This window comes from Sturnira hondurensis, unplaced genomic scaffold, assembly GCF_014824575.4.
Source record: "Sturnira hondurensis isolate 20B ecotype Veracruz unplaced genomic scaffold, ASM1482457v3 Scaffold0007217, whole genome shotgun sequence".
Lineage (NCBI taxonomy): Eukaryota > Metazoa > Chordata > Mammalia > Chiroptera > Phyllostomidae > Sturnira > Sturnira hondurensis.
The window spans coordinates 2,912,985-2,927,082 of record NW_028079848.1 but is presented as its reverse complement, the minus strand read 5'-3'; the positions used below and the strand labels follow the sequence as shown (position 1 = coordinate 2,927,082).

The 14,098-nt window shown below is 44.3% G+C and overlaps 1 protein-coding gene across 2 annotated transcripts in view; it reads right to left on the bottom strand.

Annotated features, from left to right (window-relative positions):
* DPYD (dihydropyrimidine dehydrogenase) overlaps nucleotides 1-14,098 on the bottom strand; it is a 521,728-nt gene that overhangs the window by 376,978 nt on the left and 130,652 nt on the right. For both annotated transcript variants that reach the window (XM_037051359.1, XM_037051360.1), the window contains exon 4: nucleotides 9,933-10,020. In XM_037051359.1, coding sequence (XP_036907254.1) covers nucleotides 9,933-10,020 — 88 coding nt within the window. The remainder of the gene's footprint in view (nucleotides 1-9,932; nucleotides 10,021-14,098) is intronic.

Below are 14,098 nucleotides of genomic sequence, written 5' to 3'. Positions count from 1 at the left end.
CACCAACACAGAAGAGGAGGCTCTGGCACCGAACGTCCTTTGGTCCATTAGTTCACGGACACTTTGCAACCGCTGAAACTTCTGTTATTCTCCGGGGTTTCCAGAGCACGTCCTAAGGTACAACACGTGCCATTTATGCAAGTTATTTTAGGATAACATGAACGTTCATTCTTGGCTTTTCACTTTAAAGTTACAGCTTGCAACTGCATTGCTGTTAGCCCGCTATCACTTAATGGTGCTCCAAGCCATCGGCGAAGCCCAGGAAACACTCGCAAGCCGGCTCCCGTCTCGTGGGGTCCGACTGACTTGACCCAGAGGCCTGCCCGCTTCGGGGCCGCCCATTGCCAGCACTTGATCAACACAGCTGGTGGGTTTATTTTAAAGTGTTCCTCTCTCTCCCAGTGACAGTTCTCGCAGATGGAAGTGCCCTTCCAAGATAAACTCCAATCTGTTGCATTTAAAAAAAAAAATCCCTGGGTAAATTTCAGTCAGCGGCATATGCGAGAAGGGTGAATTAACGTTCCTTGTCGTCTGTGCTGAGCTCGCTGCTGGGGTGAGGGCTGGTGGGCGCTAATCACACGGCCCGTGCTACTGGGAGCGCCCCACCCAGCAGACACAGGGAACTGGGTCTGGCCGGCAGCAACCCCAACAGCCACCTACGTGGCTCCCTGCACGTGTTGAGGGAACTGGGGAAACATCACGCACAGGGCACACAAACATTCCCACGCCAGAGACCTCACCTTCTAGTGGGGACATGCGGGAACAGAAGAATAGGTCGAGCTGGTTTCATCCTGAAAACTCGCTCTCCGCATGGCAGATATACTGGATTTTAGAGAAGTTGTATGAGGAGGCTTTCAGAACTACGAATGCACTCCAGACTTGACGTGTCAGGAAATAGCCATTCTTGCGGAAGATCAAGATTTCACCTGACCTTGGGACGTGGAACTGAAAAACACCCGTGTGTGCTCATGGGCTTCCGAGCCACGTCCAGATTCGAATCCACCTTGCGAGACATGACTGGACGGAGACGTGAAGGCTCTTAACCCAGTTTCGTGGCTTGGGAAACACGGTTCAATAGTCCTTCTTAGTCCTATTTAAACATGGTATGTTTTTTCAAAAACTCGACACGGATAAGATGCCCGGTACCTTACGTAGCGTGAGATAGATCTGATCAATTTGAGTCCTCGAGCCATCCCCCTGGGCTTTTACTCCTTAAAAGACTTTTTTTTTTAAATGTTAATTCTACGTGTTTAGATTTGAATGCTTATGAAAGGAAACTCATGTTAGGAAGTAGAATAAGACAGACAGCGAGAAAGAATTTCATCTCTCTCCTTTTTATATCTTAAATAGTATTTGTCACTGAGAATATTGTTTCTTACAATTCAACTATGTTACACATCTTCTTAACAGGTAACCAGGAGGGTGGCTTAACTATGATTTTTTTTTTCACCTGGACAGAAATGCGCACATAGAAAAGGGGCATGTGGAGTCTAGGATTGTGAAGTAGAAATTTAGTGCCTGGTGTACTGTTCATCTTCATACCTCTCCCTCCTCTGAAAGATGCTGTGCTAAAAATAGAGCAACATCACACATGTCGCTGGTTACCTGGGAAATAATTCAGAACTGCTCCATATCTGTGTCATTTCAAATGCGCTGGTTACTAAGATTCAAAAACACAGAGTAAAACAGTGGAGGCTTTTCCTGTTGTTTGTTTTTCAGAATTCATTTGTTATTTAATAGACAAAAACACTCGAGTGACATTGTTAGCCAGGTTTTAAAACTAAATGTATATTCCCAACAAGAAATAATAAATGGAATAGCAAAGTCATGTATTGAAGGTGCGAAAGAGCTCAGAATAATGTCACCCCAAACCATCTCACCCCAAACACAATTTCACAGAGGCTCTGTGACTGTTGTTGAATGCCATGTCTGTAAGATAATTCCTTAATAAGGGCAGAACTGCATGAGTTATGCCATCAGAGCTAGACTGTACACTCCTATCTTCTTTTACTCAAAAAGAAATAAAAAATGAAGCCAGACGATTCTGTGATGCTGTGCCTCTCGCCGCCAGGAATGAGCGGAGCCCTGGTTGCCGGGGAGTCTGCCCAGCCTGTTGCCGCGGCACAGCTGGGAGCCAGCTGCTGGCCCCCCAGTCTCTGTACCGTGGGTACGAATGGGGGTGTCAGAAAAGCCTCTACCCCCCATCCACACCAGCTTCAACCCGGTACTACTTTCAAAATTATAATGAGCTTGGATGATAAGAAGTTACTGGAAATGCTTCGATTCATCAGAGTCATTTTCAAAAGCGAAGCTGCCGTTTGTTTACGAGGAAGTTACACATTGTATCCAGCCTGCAAGATGCTAACAGTACCTCGAAATTCTTCCCAGTAGCGAATGTGTGACTCCGTCCGCGCTTCGTACCTGAGTGACAACTCGCCATATGGATACTTGAGTCACACGGATAGGGCAGTGTGACGCAGACCTGAGCACACAGGACAAGAATTCTGGAACTTTCGGTCGCCTCTGACAAACTACTCTGCCTCACTGGGCTTCGAATTTCTGTTTGACACAGTGAGATGGCTAGCTTCTGTTACGTCAACTCTTACTTATTAATATGAATATGTTCTAGCTAGTATTTTACGTGTTTATACAGATCATTGATCTGTATACAGGAGCAACGATACAGAAGAAAAACACAGTGATTCCAGTTTAATTTATGAGTAAATATATATGTCTGTATTTATATATAATCGAACTATATACCATTGTTGTGTGCTAAAAATAGCTTTAAATTTTACCAGTATTTACAAAGGCACATATTTAAGTGTGCCCACACAGACACGCAACCACAAACAATGAGGCATCACTTGTTCCACAGGAAACTGACTGACGATACACAGTAAAAATCCCTTCTTCTCTAGCTACGCTGGCAGCCCACTTTAGTGTTTATATTGCTTAAATTTTATAACGAACTGACAGACACTGCGCTGAGTTCTAGAAGGCTTTGCAGAACTAAATGTTCATGCTTTGAAGCGAATGTGAAGCAAAAGCCGTTCCCATTGCACCTGGCACGGGCTGGGATTGAAAGTAAAATGTAACCTTTTAAAGGCCCAAAGGCATATGCTACAAAACAGAAACAAGACAGATTCTGCATGAGTATTAATGATTCAACAGACAACGTAACAATCATCTATCTTCCCTGGCACAACACATTGAAGAAGATGGGGTATTTGGAAAGTAATGTTCCGGCCCTTTGTCTGTCTGTAACGCAAGTAGCTTCCGTATCCTGCGATTTGCCAGATTCAGTGCTAGGAAGGTGCCTATTAAAATTAAAGGCTGAATTCTGGAAAATTCAGTTACTGTTCTATCAACTGATGAATGAGGCGAGATGAGCTTACACTTGAATTAATCATTGTAAATCAATATTTTATTATAGTCTGAACACAACGCTCAATAATATTTTGTAGGGCTTGTTTTCCGGCTTGAGAAATCACTTTTACATGTTAGCAAAAAGTTAGGGTATTCTGAAAAATAAAGACTGTTTCGGGGAAAAGACCTTCCTCAATCGGAAGGTGCATCACACAGCACAGTAACAAACACGCCATGGTTCTGTCAGACAGAGCAACGGGGTAAATGGACGGTTCGGAAACAAACCGGAATAAACACGGAATTGAATCCATGGTAAATGCAGAATTTCAGAACAGCAAGTGCTGGGAAACTACATTATTTACAGGCACATGTGGAAGTATCTGTCATGCAGGGAAAAAATCTGAATCTTTCTATTACTCTACACCAGAATAAAAAGTTAGAATAGGACTTGTCACCTGTTACTTTGGGACCTTTTGGCTTTAATTTACTGTTACATTTTAATTGGTTATTTTTATTTTTTTTAATTTTATTTATTTATCTTTAGAGGGGAAGGGAAGGAGAGAAGGAGAGAAATATCAATGTATGGTTGCCTGTCATGGGTCCCCTGCTGGGAACTGGCCTGCAACCCAGGCATGTGCCCTGACTGGGAATCGAACCGCGATCGTGTGGTTCACAGGCCCGTGCTCAATCCATTGAGCTACACCAGCCAGGGCCATAATTTGTTATTTTTATTAAAAATATACATGCTCATATGTAAAATAATGTGGATATTTATAAGAAGCATGTTAGTAACTTCTCCCTCAATCTCCATCAGTGAAGGAAATGAAGTTTAAATTAACTCCTTCTTTTCTGTGTTTAGCTTTTACATATATATATATACTGGAGTTTTTTCTCCAGTTTATTTTATATATTAATAAAAATAGCAAGACAGTGTCATGCTATTTACATTAATTTGTAACGTACATTTTTCACTTAATAGGCACACAATTCTAGATCAATAAACATAATAATGAATGCATCTTTATAACAGAGACTACACAATATTCTAAAGTATTTAGTATCACAGTTAGTGATTTGGACAGTGGACATCACAAGCAATATAACCAAACTCTCAGGAACTTTGGAGAGTAGAACTATCAGAGAACAAAAACAAATGACAGATAGGATTGGAAAATAATAAAAAGCTATTCCTACCAAGGTTTTTTTCTCAATATTAAAAAAAAAAGCCCTTGCTAGGAATGAAAGATAAAACTCTAGCTCAAAACTCAGTGGACCAGTNTTTCACTTAATAGGCACACAATTCTAGATCAATAAACATAATAATGAATGCATCTTTATAACAGAGACTACACAATATTCTAAAGTATTTAGTATCACAGTTAGTGATTTGGACAGTGGACATCACAAGCAATATAACCAAACTCTCAGGAACTTTGGAGAGTAGAACTCTCAGAGAACAAAAACAAATGACAGATAGGATTGGAAAATAATAAAAAGCTATTCCTAGCAAGGTTTTTTTCTCAATATTAAAAAAAAAGCCCTTGCTAGGAATGAAAGATAAAACTCTAGCTCAAAACTCAGTGGACCAAGTTTAACATGTTTGACAGGTCAAGAAACCTGAAAACAGGATCAAAGGAAATGATGTACAACGCAGCCCCAAGATGAACAGACACGTAATTGAAAGACAAATCAAGAGTTGAGGATAATAAAGAAGGTTTAACATATATTTAACAAGACTTCCAGAAAGCGAGGGGAGACGACGAGAAATTCCCTAGCATAATGGAAGGCATCGATCCACAGACTCGAGATTTACAGTGAAAACCAAACGGGGTAAATAAAAAGACTAAGAAACAAAGATCTGTACAACAACCCCTCCCCCCCCAGACCTACTACCCTCCAATGGACAAACACTGGGCTTGTGTTCATCTTTCCAGTAGCATCAGGAAATGACAAACAAAACCGATATGTTTTTCTGTGAGCTGAAAATAATAACAGCCAACCCTGAATTTTATACACAGTGGAAATATTTTTCAAACATGAAAAACTATTAAAAAGAGCTCCAGAGACAAAAACTACGATAGTATATCAATAATACACCCTTCCTGAATGAAACATTTTAAGTATTTATTTCGAGTAAAAGTAAACTTGAAAATTCTAACACAGAAAATAAAGAAAAAGAGAAAGAATGAAGACAACTGGCAAAACTGTAAATGAAACTACTCTACTGTTGACCAATAAAGCATAAACAACTCTACCTGCCCCATCAAGTTTTAAAGAACAGGATTAATATATAGAAAACATTCTCTTATGAGACAGGGAGAAGCTAATGAGAATTACGGTACCTTTTCCTAGGCCACAAGATTCACCCAAATTAAAATCCCAAACGACACAGACGCACAGTACACAGCAGCTGCAGAATTCCAAGTGCACTCAGTCCTAGGAAAACATACATGTTTTCACATTATGCAAAAACTGGTCTCTCAACTGTGAAGAAAGTTGACGCGTGAGTTCAGAAGTATTTATTTAAACCCAGTGGCATGTGCAGCCCTGCAGAATAATGTCTTGTTTATACTCTAGCAACATAGCAGAGACTGAGGTCTCATTTTCCGTCATTATCATTCTACGACGGTTGCCGCGATCTCCTCTGCTCTCCGCCGCCCAGGCCACCCCGGCTCCCACAGTCAACCCCCCACCGTGGCCCCTGTCCTTGGGTCAGGAAGGGACCAAAGAACATGCACGCATGACCCACAGGGACAGAAGTTGGGAAAGGGGTGCTCTGTTGAGTAGGGTGCCTTCTTGGGGCAGGTCGGGAAGTCTCCGCCAGGCCCCTGGGAATGGCCGGAGGAACTTACAAGTCACCGTCAAGAAACACAACCCAGGAACCAGCGTGGGGCGCCAAAGGAAACCAGAAATCTGATCACTACTTCTTCCTTCTAAGTATTTACATTTGGGAAATGCCAGGCAACGAATTCTGGAATTCCTATATTTTCTTCATCTACTTACTTCTCTGTCATAAACTGGAGAAAGAGACCAATAGGGCTGGCTGAAGAGGCTGTGTATCCAGACCTCAGTTTCCGGGCACTGGGGAGTCACTGGCATTTTTTGAACAAGGAAGTAATAAAATTAGGGTTATGCTTTGACGAAATTATTCTGGAAAGGATCAGTGTTTTATTTGATAAAGGTATAAACCACGCAGCCGCTGAAATTTGAAAGCAAACCCAAAAGGAGGTTGCCCGGAGTCTATTGATCGATTGCTCTCTGCTTTGTAACGCAAGCAGCATGCGTGTTGGGTGGGGGGGTGTGTGCGTGTGCACCCACAGACACATCTACTGAGACAGCTATTTTTAAATAAAAATGTTGTTGTCAGTGGTGTTTATCAATACACTTTGCTGGTCCCTTTCAATAGGGGTCTGTGACAAAGACCCTTCCATTCTCCACTGAGTCGTTTAGTCAGCTTGTCTCTGACACATAATATTAAATTTATTTATCTTGAGATGAAGGCCACATGAATCTGAGCACATGGATTCTACAAAATATGGAAATCAGTAAAAAAAATCAACACTTTACAATTTAATGTAACATTCAAAAAGACAAAAATATCTCCATTGTTGAAAATAAAGCAGACTAAGGAACACGTTTAAAGCAGTGATTTTTCCCCACTGCATTTCCATGATTGACCTCACGCGTTCTTCCCTAAAGTACTGTTCTCCTCAAAGGAAAGCGATCAAGAGATAGAGCCCAGGCCCCCCAGGCCCGTGGCGCTGGTAGGCGCGCTTCCCGTGGAGAGGGGCAGGGGCACGCAGGGGCACGCACGGCCTGCACGAGGGAGGCCGAGGAGACCGGCCAAGGGGCACGGAAGGACCCAGTGCGCCTGTGGGCCCAGAGCCGCACCCCCGTTGATCAGCGAACAGGGAGTGGAATGGCTGGCCTGCAACCTCCGGGAAGCACAGAGGCCTAGTGAACACGATGCCACACCAGTGACATCCTGTCCTCAAAGGGGCGTCGGCTCAGTGACTCTGGCCGATCAGTCACTCTCTCCATCCAGAAAGCCCCCTGAGGCCCACGCTGCACACAGCTGATGAGCATCTAGAGAAACTGCAGCCTTTCAAAACCAAGTCTTTACCCTGGTGCGGGCGCTGTAGTGAGTCTTCAACACAGCACTGTTCACCAAGACAGGCTCGCCGGGCTGGCAAAGCCTTCGTCGCCAGTCAAGTAGCTCCAGGTTCTTCTCTGCGCCTGGCGATCTGCTTCCATCCCACCCAAGTGCCACGCGTGGTGAGTGGCCACGAACGCGGACACACTGATGAGACAGGAAGTCTTCCCGTTTTCGAGATGATTCTGATCCCGCTCAGACATCTTATAAACGCTCCACAGAATGCCGTGATTCCAGTTTTGTCCTGTGTTTTCATCTGAGGGAAGGGGCACGCGCTCAGGAGAAGCACAGGGTCGCTCCACGGCTCAGGGGGAGAGTTCAGCCAGCAGGTGCCACCGCTCGGGCACCTGCTCGCGCTCGGAGGCGGCAGAGCTGCGTTCGCTGTAACTGCGGCCAACGCGTTTCAGACTTCATTCACACTTTGGACACTCTATTTCACTCCCTTCCTCATGAGGTTACAGTGGCGGAAGACTTCCTATGTATGTTTCACAGAAGTGACTTATTTTTACACATGACCACATTCCTATGACGATGGCTGTTTGGGATCCGCCGGTGCCAGTCAACAGATCCCTTCCCAGAATCCATCTTTTCAGTTACAAAGCAAATAGTACTGATTCCCTCCTACTATCTATAGGGTTAAGTCTCGAATACTGAACACAGAATTCAAAGATTTTCACCACCTCACCCCAATCCAACGGTCTTGTCTTTTTCCCATGATTTTCCCCCAACGTGTAATCCAGGCTTTGTTCTAGACACAGCGAATTCATCACACTTCTCCTGGACTGCAACACTAACCACACTGAATCGTGGTTCAATCGCTATTCTTTTAATATATCTGCCTTGCTCACAGCTTATAAACTTGTAAAAGGCAGGTGTTTTGGTGCATAGTAGGTGTTCAATAAATAACAACTATAAAAGTAGCAAACACTTTATGGTATTTGCCATACTGAATGAATAGGGGCATTAGTAATTCCAACAACAAAATATTTCCTGAAGAATTACTATATATTAGGGATTTTTCATGTATTATTCAGTTTATAGCCAAACCTTGTAAGACAGATACTATCTTTTAAAAGTAAGAGTAAAGAGGTAAGCAATTTTTCCTGGACTCACAATAAGTAGTCAACCTAAAACTTCAACCTCGATTTCAAACCCCAATAAATCGGACCATGTAGGTGAATACCAAACCCTCTGTCTCCATGACAACCTTTTGTTCTGTTGAAATTCTGTAGCTATATAAATTTATCATTTTTATCCTAAACTATTTTTTTAAATTATTGACGTGCTGAGAAATAATCTTTATATATAAAAAGTCACTGGGTTGTTGAGCAGCACATTGGATTTTTGTAGCATTTTATTTTTTTAATATTTTTTTAATTTACTTTTAGAGAGAAGGGACAGGAAGGAGAAAGAGTGGGAGAGAAACATCAATGTGTGGTTGCCTCTCATGTGTCCCCTACTGGGGCCTGCAACCCAGGCATGTACCCTGACTGGGAATCGAACCAGCAACCCTTTGCTTCACAGGCCCATGCTCAATCCACTGAGCTACACCAGCCAGGGCGGATTTTTGTAGCATTTTAGAACATAAGTATTAAGCCTATGGAAAGGACTCTCCACACCCCTAAGGGGGGAGCTCCTTCAGGTTTTGTTCGCTTGTTAAAGGATAAGACGCTCGGCTAAGAGCTTGCAACGCTCTCCTCACAAACACGATACTATTAATCAGTCATTCAATCAACCGACCATTCACTTAGTGAATAAAAACTGGGCTTAGCCTTATACTGATTTTAAAAAAACTTGAAAATCAAAATTCCGTTTGTTCTATTTGTGTTCCTTTCCTTTTCCTTCCTTCCTTCCTTCCTTCCACTTTCTGTCTGTCTGTCTGTCATTGTTTTAGTTTTGGATGATATTTTGTGTTTACATCTCTCATCAGTCTCTTTAAATTACTCCCAAGCTTGAGCAAGTTCACTGAATGTCAGCACAACAGAGGGTTCCATCCCTGGGACGTGTCTTGGTGTGGCAGACTGAAACCAGAGCGCACTTTAAAACAAAGATACTTCACAAATTTGAACTGTGTTTTGATGACTGATGGAAGTTCCCCTGGACAGGCATTTGACCCGGAACTAGATCAATCCATTCAGCAAATGTGTACATTCAAAACTGACTCAACATAAACTAATCTTTCAGGTAATAAACAATCATAAGCACGTTCACAATAATCATGTCGCGTCTTGGAGGAGACTAATGAATAACACGGGCCATATTTCCACCTGCCTATAGATAGGAACCACACTTTTAATTCTTTCCCCCAACCTACCAACACAAAGCTTTATGCCTCACTCAAATGCCTCCACAGAGCTCCAGACCAAAGGGTATTACTAGGTTTCCTTTGCAGAAATAAATCTGGATTTACCTTGTTTGCGATGCTTGTGATGAACGATTTGATGTCTAGATTCGTGGGGCAGCTCTTCTGACACGGGGCATCTGCGCATTTCAGGCACCTGGGAAATGAAACAACGGGAGTGAGGAAACTACCAAGTAACTGAGATAGTGCCCGATACACCCCCCTCCACCCATTCCCAGTGCGCAGGGGGCAAGCGCTCCTCGAACCATACTGTGTTTAGGAACGGAACCTTTTTTTAAGGAAGGAAACACAGTGTTCCATTTTTTCCACACCTTGAACGACGCATCCAAGAGCAGAGCAGAGCTGCCCCGGGAAGACAGTGCGCCCCCTGGAGTGCGGGAGGATCAGTCTTCTTTAAGATCCATCGTTCACTCCCTGACTCCATCATCTCATTTTGATCCCTTAGAGCATGGATGACGTTGGAGAGTGCAATCTTTTACAATCAAAGTTACAAAAGAAGGCCCCTTTTTACTACAAAATCATAAGCATGTCCTTCTGTTGCATACAATATCACACTCAAGCACCCCGGGTGACATTCCAGGTGCAATGTTCAGCTATAAATTATGACACCCACAGTGTGACCCTGCCAACCACAGGCAAGCAGACCTTCCTGCTGCCGGACCCGTCCAATGACAGAGGCGAAGTGTCTCACGTTGCCACTTGTAGCGTCCTCCCTTCTGCCCCACCTTTCCTCGTCCCCTCCTTCTTCGGCTGCCATCGTCCCTCCCCCTCCAGTTTTCTACACTTTAGCCAACATACTAGTCACAGGGCGCCTGGGCTCTGGGGCAGTGGCACTGATGCATATCACCCAGGCCTGCCTCCTTCCAGACTGCTGTGTTTACACCCCCAGCTGAGAGCGGGCTCAGCCAAGGTCAAGCCCCCTTCCCATGGCAGCCTGCATGCACTCACAGGCCAGTGAGGGGGCCGGGCCCAGGCCTTGCCCCGACCTGGGGGGCAGGGCCTTAGGGAGCCACTGCAGCCCTGCTTCCCGTCCTCTCTACAGACGGTGGTCCTCTGCCCAAGCCCCTGCACGCTCATCTCGTCTCAGCGGCGGCTCCCCGTGGCACTGCCTCGGAGCCACCCCAGGACTTGACAGGCGTCCCATGTCCTGCAGGGGGGCCCTTCTGCATTTTGGGAAAACCTTCCGAGGTGGTTCCGATGTGCGGGGTTGTTTTCACTGTGAGAGCATCGCAACTCCATAACGACGCCAGGACTGAAGCCAGGAATGACACCAGGTGGACCGGGCTCTGATGCCACGTCCCGTCTGCCGTCCACTCATTCATCTGCTTTAAATGCTTAACGTGGCAGGAAGAGGCCTCTGGGAGGAGCAGTGCTTCCGGGGTGACTTGGGGAATGAGGGGGATGTGTGTGTCCTCTGGGGAGACGTGTCTGTTCAGGTGCTCTGCCCGTTTTTCATTGTTTGTTTGGTGTTGAGTTGTATGAGTTCTTTATATATTTCGGATATTAACCCTTCGTCGAAGCTGCTGTTTGCAAATATCTTCTCCCGTTCAGGTGGCTGCCTTCTTGTTTTCAGGGGTGACGAAGGGTCTAAGGGGTCAAATACACGGTGATGGAGGAAGATCTGACTTCGGGTGGTGGGCGCCCATGCAATACACAGACGATGTATAATAGAAATGTACACTCGAAACCTATGTAATCTTTGTTTTTAGCCTGTTTTTAGGACATGCTCACAGACTTTTTATTTTTAAGAGCGAGAGGAAGGAAAACATCGGTGTGAAAGGGAAACATCGATGCGTTGCCTATTGTACACACCCTGGTTGGGACCGATACCACAACCCAGGTACATGCCCCGACAGGGAACTGAACCTGCGACCTTTCAGTCCATGCAATGATGCTGCAACTAACCGAGCCACACCAGCCAGGGTGAAACCTATACAATCTCACTAACTAATGTCACCCCAGTAACTCTAATGATAACGCAAGAGTGAGTGGGCATTCGGAAACTGAAGCAGGGTGGGGGGACTGGGGGAGTCTGGTACGCCATGAACTGAGAGTGGGAACAGAAACAAACAGAGCAGAGATTGAAAACTCAGGACGTCACACCGTCTCGTTGGTCAGAAGGCCTGAGCTCGCTGAGAAGTTCACCGAGAGCAAATCCGACCTTGCTCTGTTGACGAAGGTGGTTTGGTAGCTCATTCCCTACCCAGGCCTTGGTTCGTTTCTGCGAGAAAACAATACCTGTCTCCTTGTTATTCTCTTGTGAGGAGAAGAGCCCTCTTCATTATCTGAACTGGTTTCTCAGGACCTAATTAATACCTCGTTTTTACATCTGATCTCTTTTCTCCGGTCTGCGCCCTTAGCCTTCTCTCGAAATTAAATCCTACACAATGAGGAGCGAAGGCTTTTCATAACCAATTGTCCTCTCTGAGACGTAGTCATTAAACCTCTCTCCTGCCACTTCTGCAAATGCCATTGTTAAATTCACATCTGTCATTCAGCAGAATCCCTGTCTTCTCAGGCTGATGCATGGTCCCCCCTAAAACACTGTCACTGAGTTAAGAAAGAATTTCTGGAATGTGTGATCAGCAGCCGGCATCGTAAAACAACGAGAGAAGAGCGTGGCGCGAGGCCTGTTTGGGCCTGGACGCCAGTGTGAGGTGACGCTTCCGTCCCCGTCACACGAAGTAATGGGCTGAGCATCAAAAGAGATTTGAAAGGGTTTCCTATTGTGCAATAAAATACTTCAAAATTTAGCAAATTATATGCCATTTTAAATACCTTCTAATTTATTTTTTAAAAGGGCTTTTAAACAGATTTTCTAAATACCTGTCATTTACTAGGAATGCAGCAAGAGATATATAGAGATATTATATAGCTAGATATTATATATGTATATTACATCTAGATATATATCTGTATATTATATATACAGATATACATATATATGTGTACACACACGCACACACACACACACATATTCTGATAACCCCTAATGAAGTCACAAGTTCTCTTTTTTTTTCTCCCTAAGACCCAACTTGAATCACAAGGCGACTACAAAATTAAGTTACAATGTCAGCAGGTATGAAGGAGTCAAATTAGTGCCCGGCGTTTTTTTTCCATTCTTCCAGAGAAATCTTTCCTTCAGCGTGTAAACAGATTCCCTTAACAGCACTGCCAACGTCAGGATCTTTAGTTGCGGTTATTTAGCCTCTTTACTGAACACTCCTCCTTCTATTACGAGCTAGTTCACGAGGAACAGCTGCTGGAAAGGTCAGATGTTAATGAGGCCCCGCAACCCTGAATGCGCGCATTCTTTCTTTCCTCCGACGCCACGACTATGCCGGGATGGGCCCACTCGGATAATAACACCATCTTGCAATTCTCCGGGCGCACTGCAGAACGCGAGTGCACCGGGCCACCATTAATCCCACTGATCACTCTGACAGCTCAGTAATTATGCGGCCACCACCGCCGCCAGGTAGTCCCATAAAACAGCCAGCCCTGCGCGGGCACACACACCGGCGAGATGTGTTACTAAACGTGGTGGGGGTCGATCGTCAGGCGACTTGAGTGTTGACCTGTTTTTCTATCTGACAGTAAATTATCCTTCGACCATGCCATCCCAGCTCTGGCAGAGTCCGTTTCCTGGGCCCGCCCAGGACGGCACTGCCTGGCGAGGAGGCAGGCGAGCGGTGTGAATAAAAGCCCAGGAAGGCATGTCAGGATGTCATTACCCAAATTGCTTCCAGTGATTGATACCCGGAAAAACCACAGACGCGCTACTTAGGGGAGTATGTCAACAATTACTGTAAACCGAGGCTCTACATAAATTCTTCCTTAGAAGTAACATTTAAATTACTCTTGTTTTTATCTCCAGTCATTTAATCCCCTTTTATGTTTCCAAGTTACTCGGTTACAATGCAGTTTATTTTTAAACGCGCTGGCTGTAAGAGGCACAAGTTAATTCCGATAAACAATTATGTAATATTTTAATCCTCAAATCATTATCTTTCTACTAAGAGACGCATATTAGATTCCTTTTTAAGCTCTGAAACATCTTAGATTTTTTCACTAGTGATGCAATTTTTTTTGTTTCCATATTTAATAGAGAGCATAACCGTGGATTTCATTAAAAGCACAATATGGAGTCCTTAATAAGGCTAATTCTTTGTGGTTCAACATGACTATGAAAAATGCATGAAAAATGCATGAAA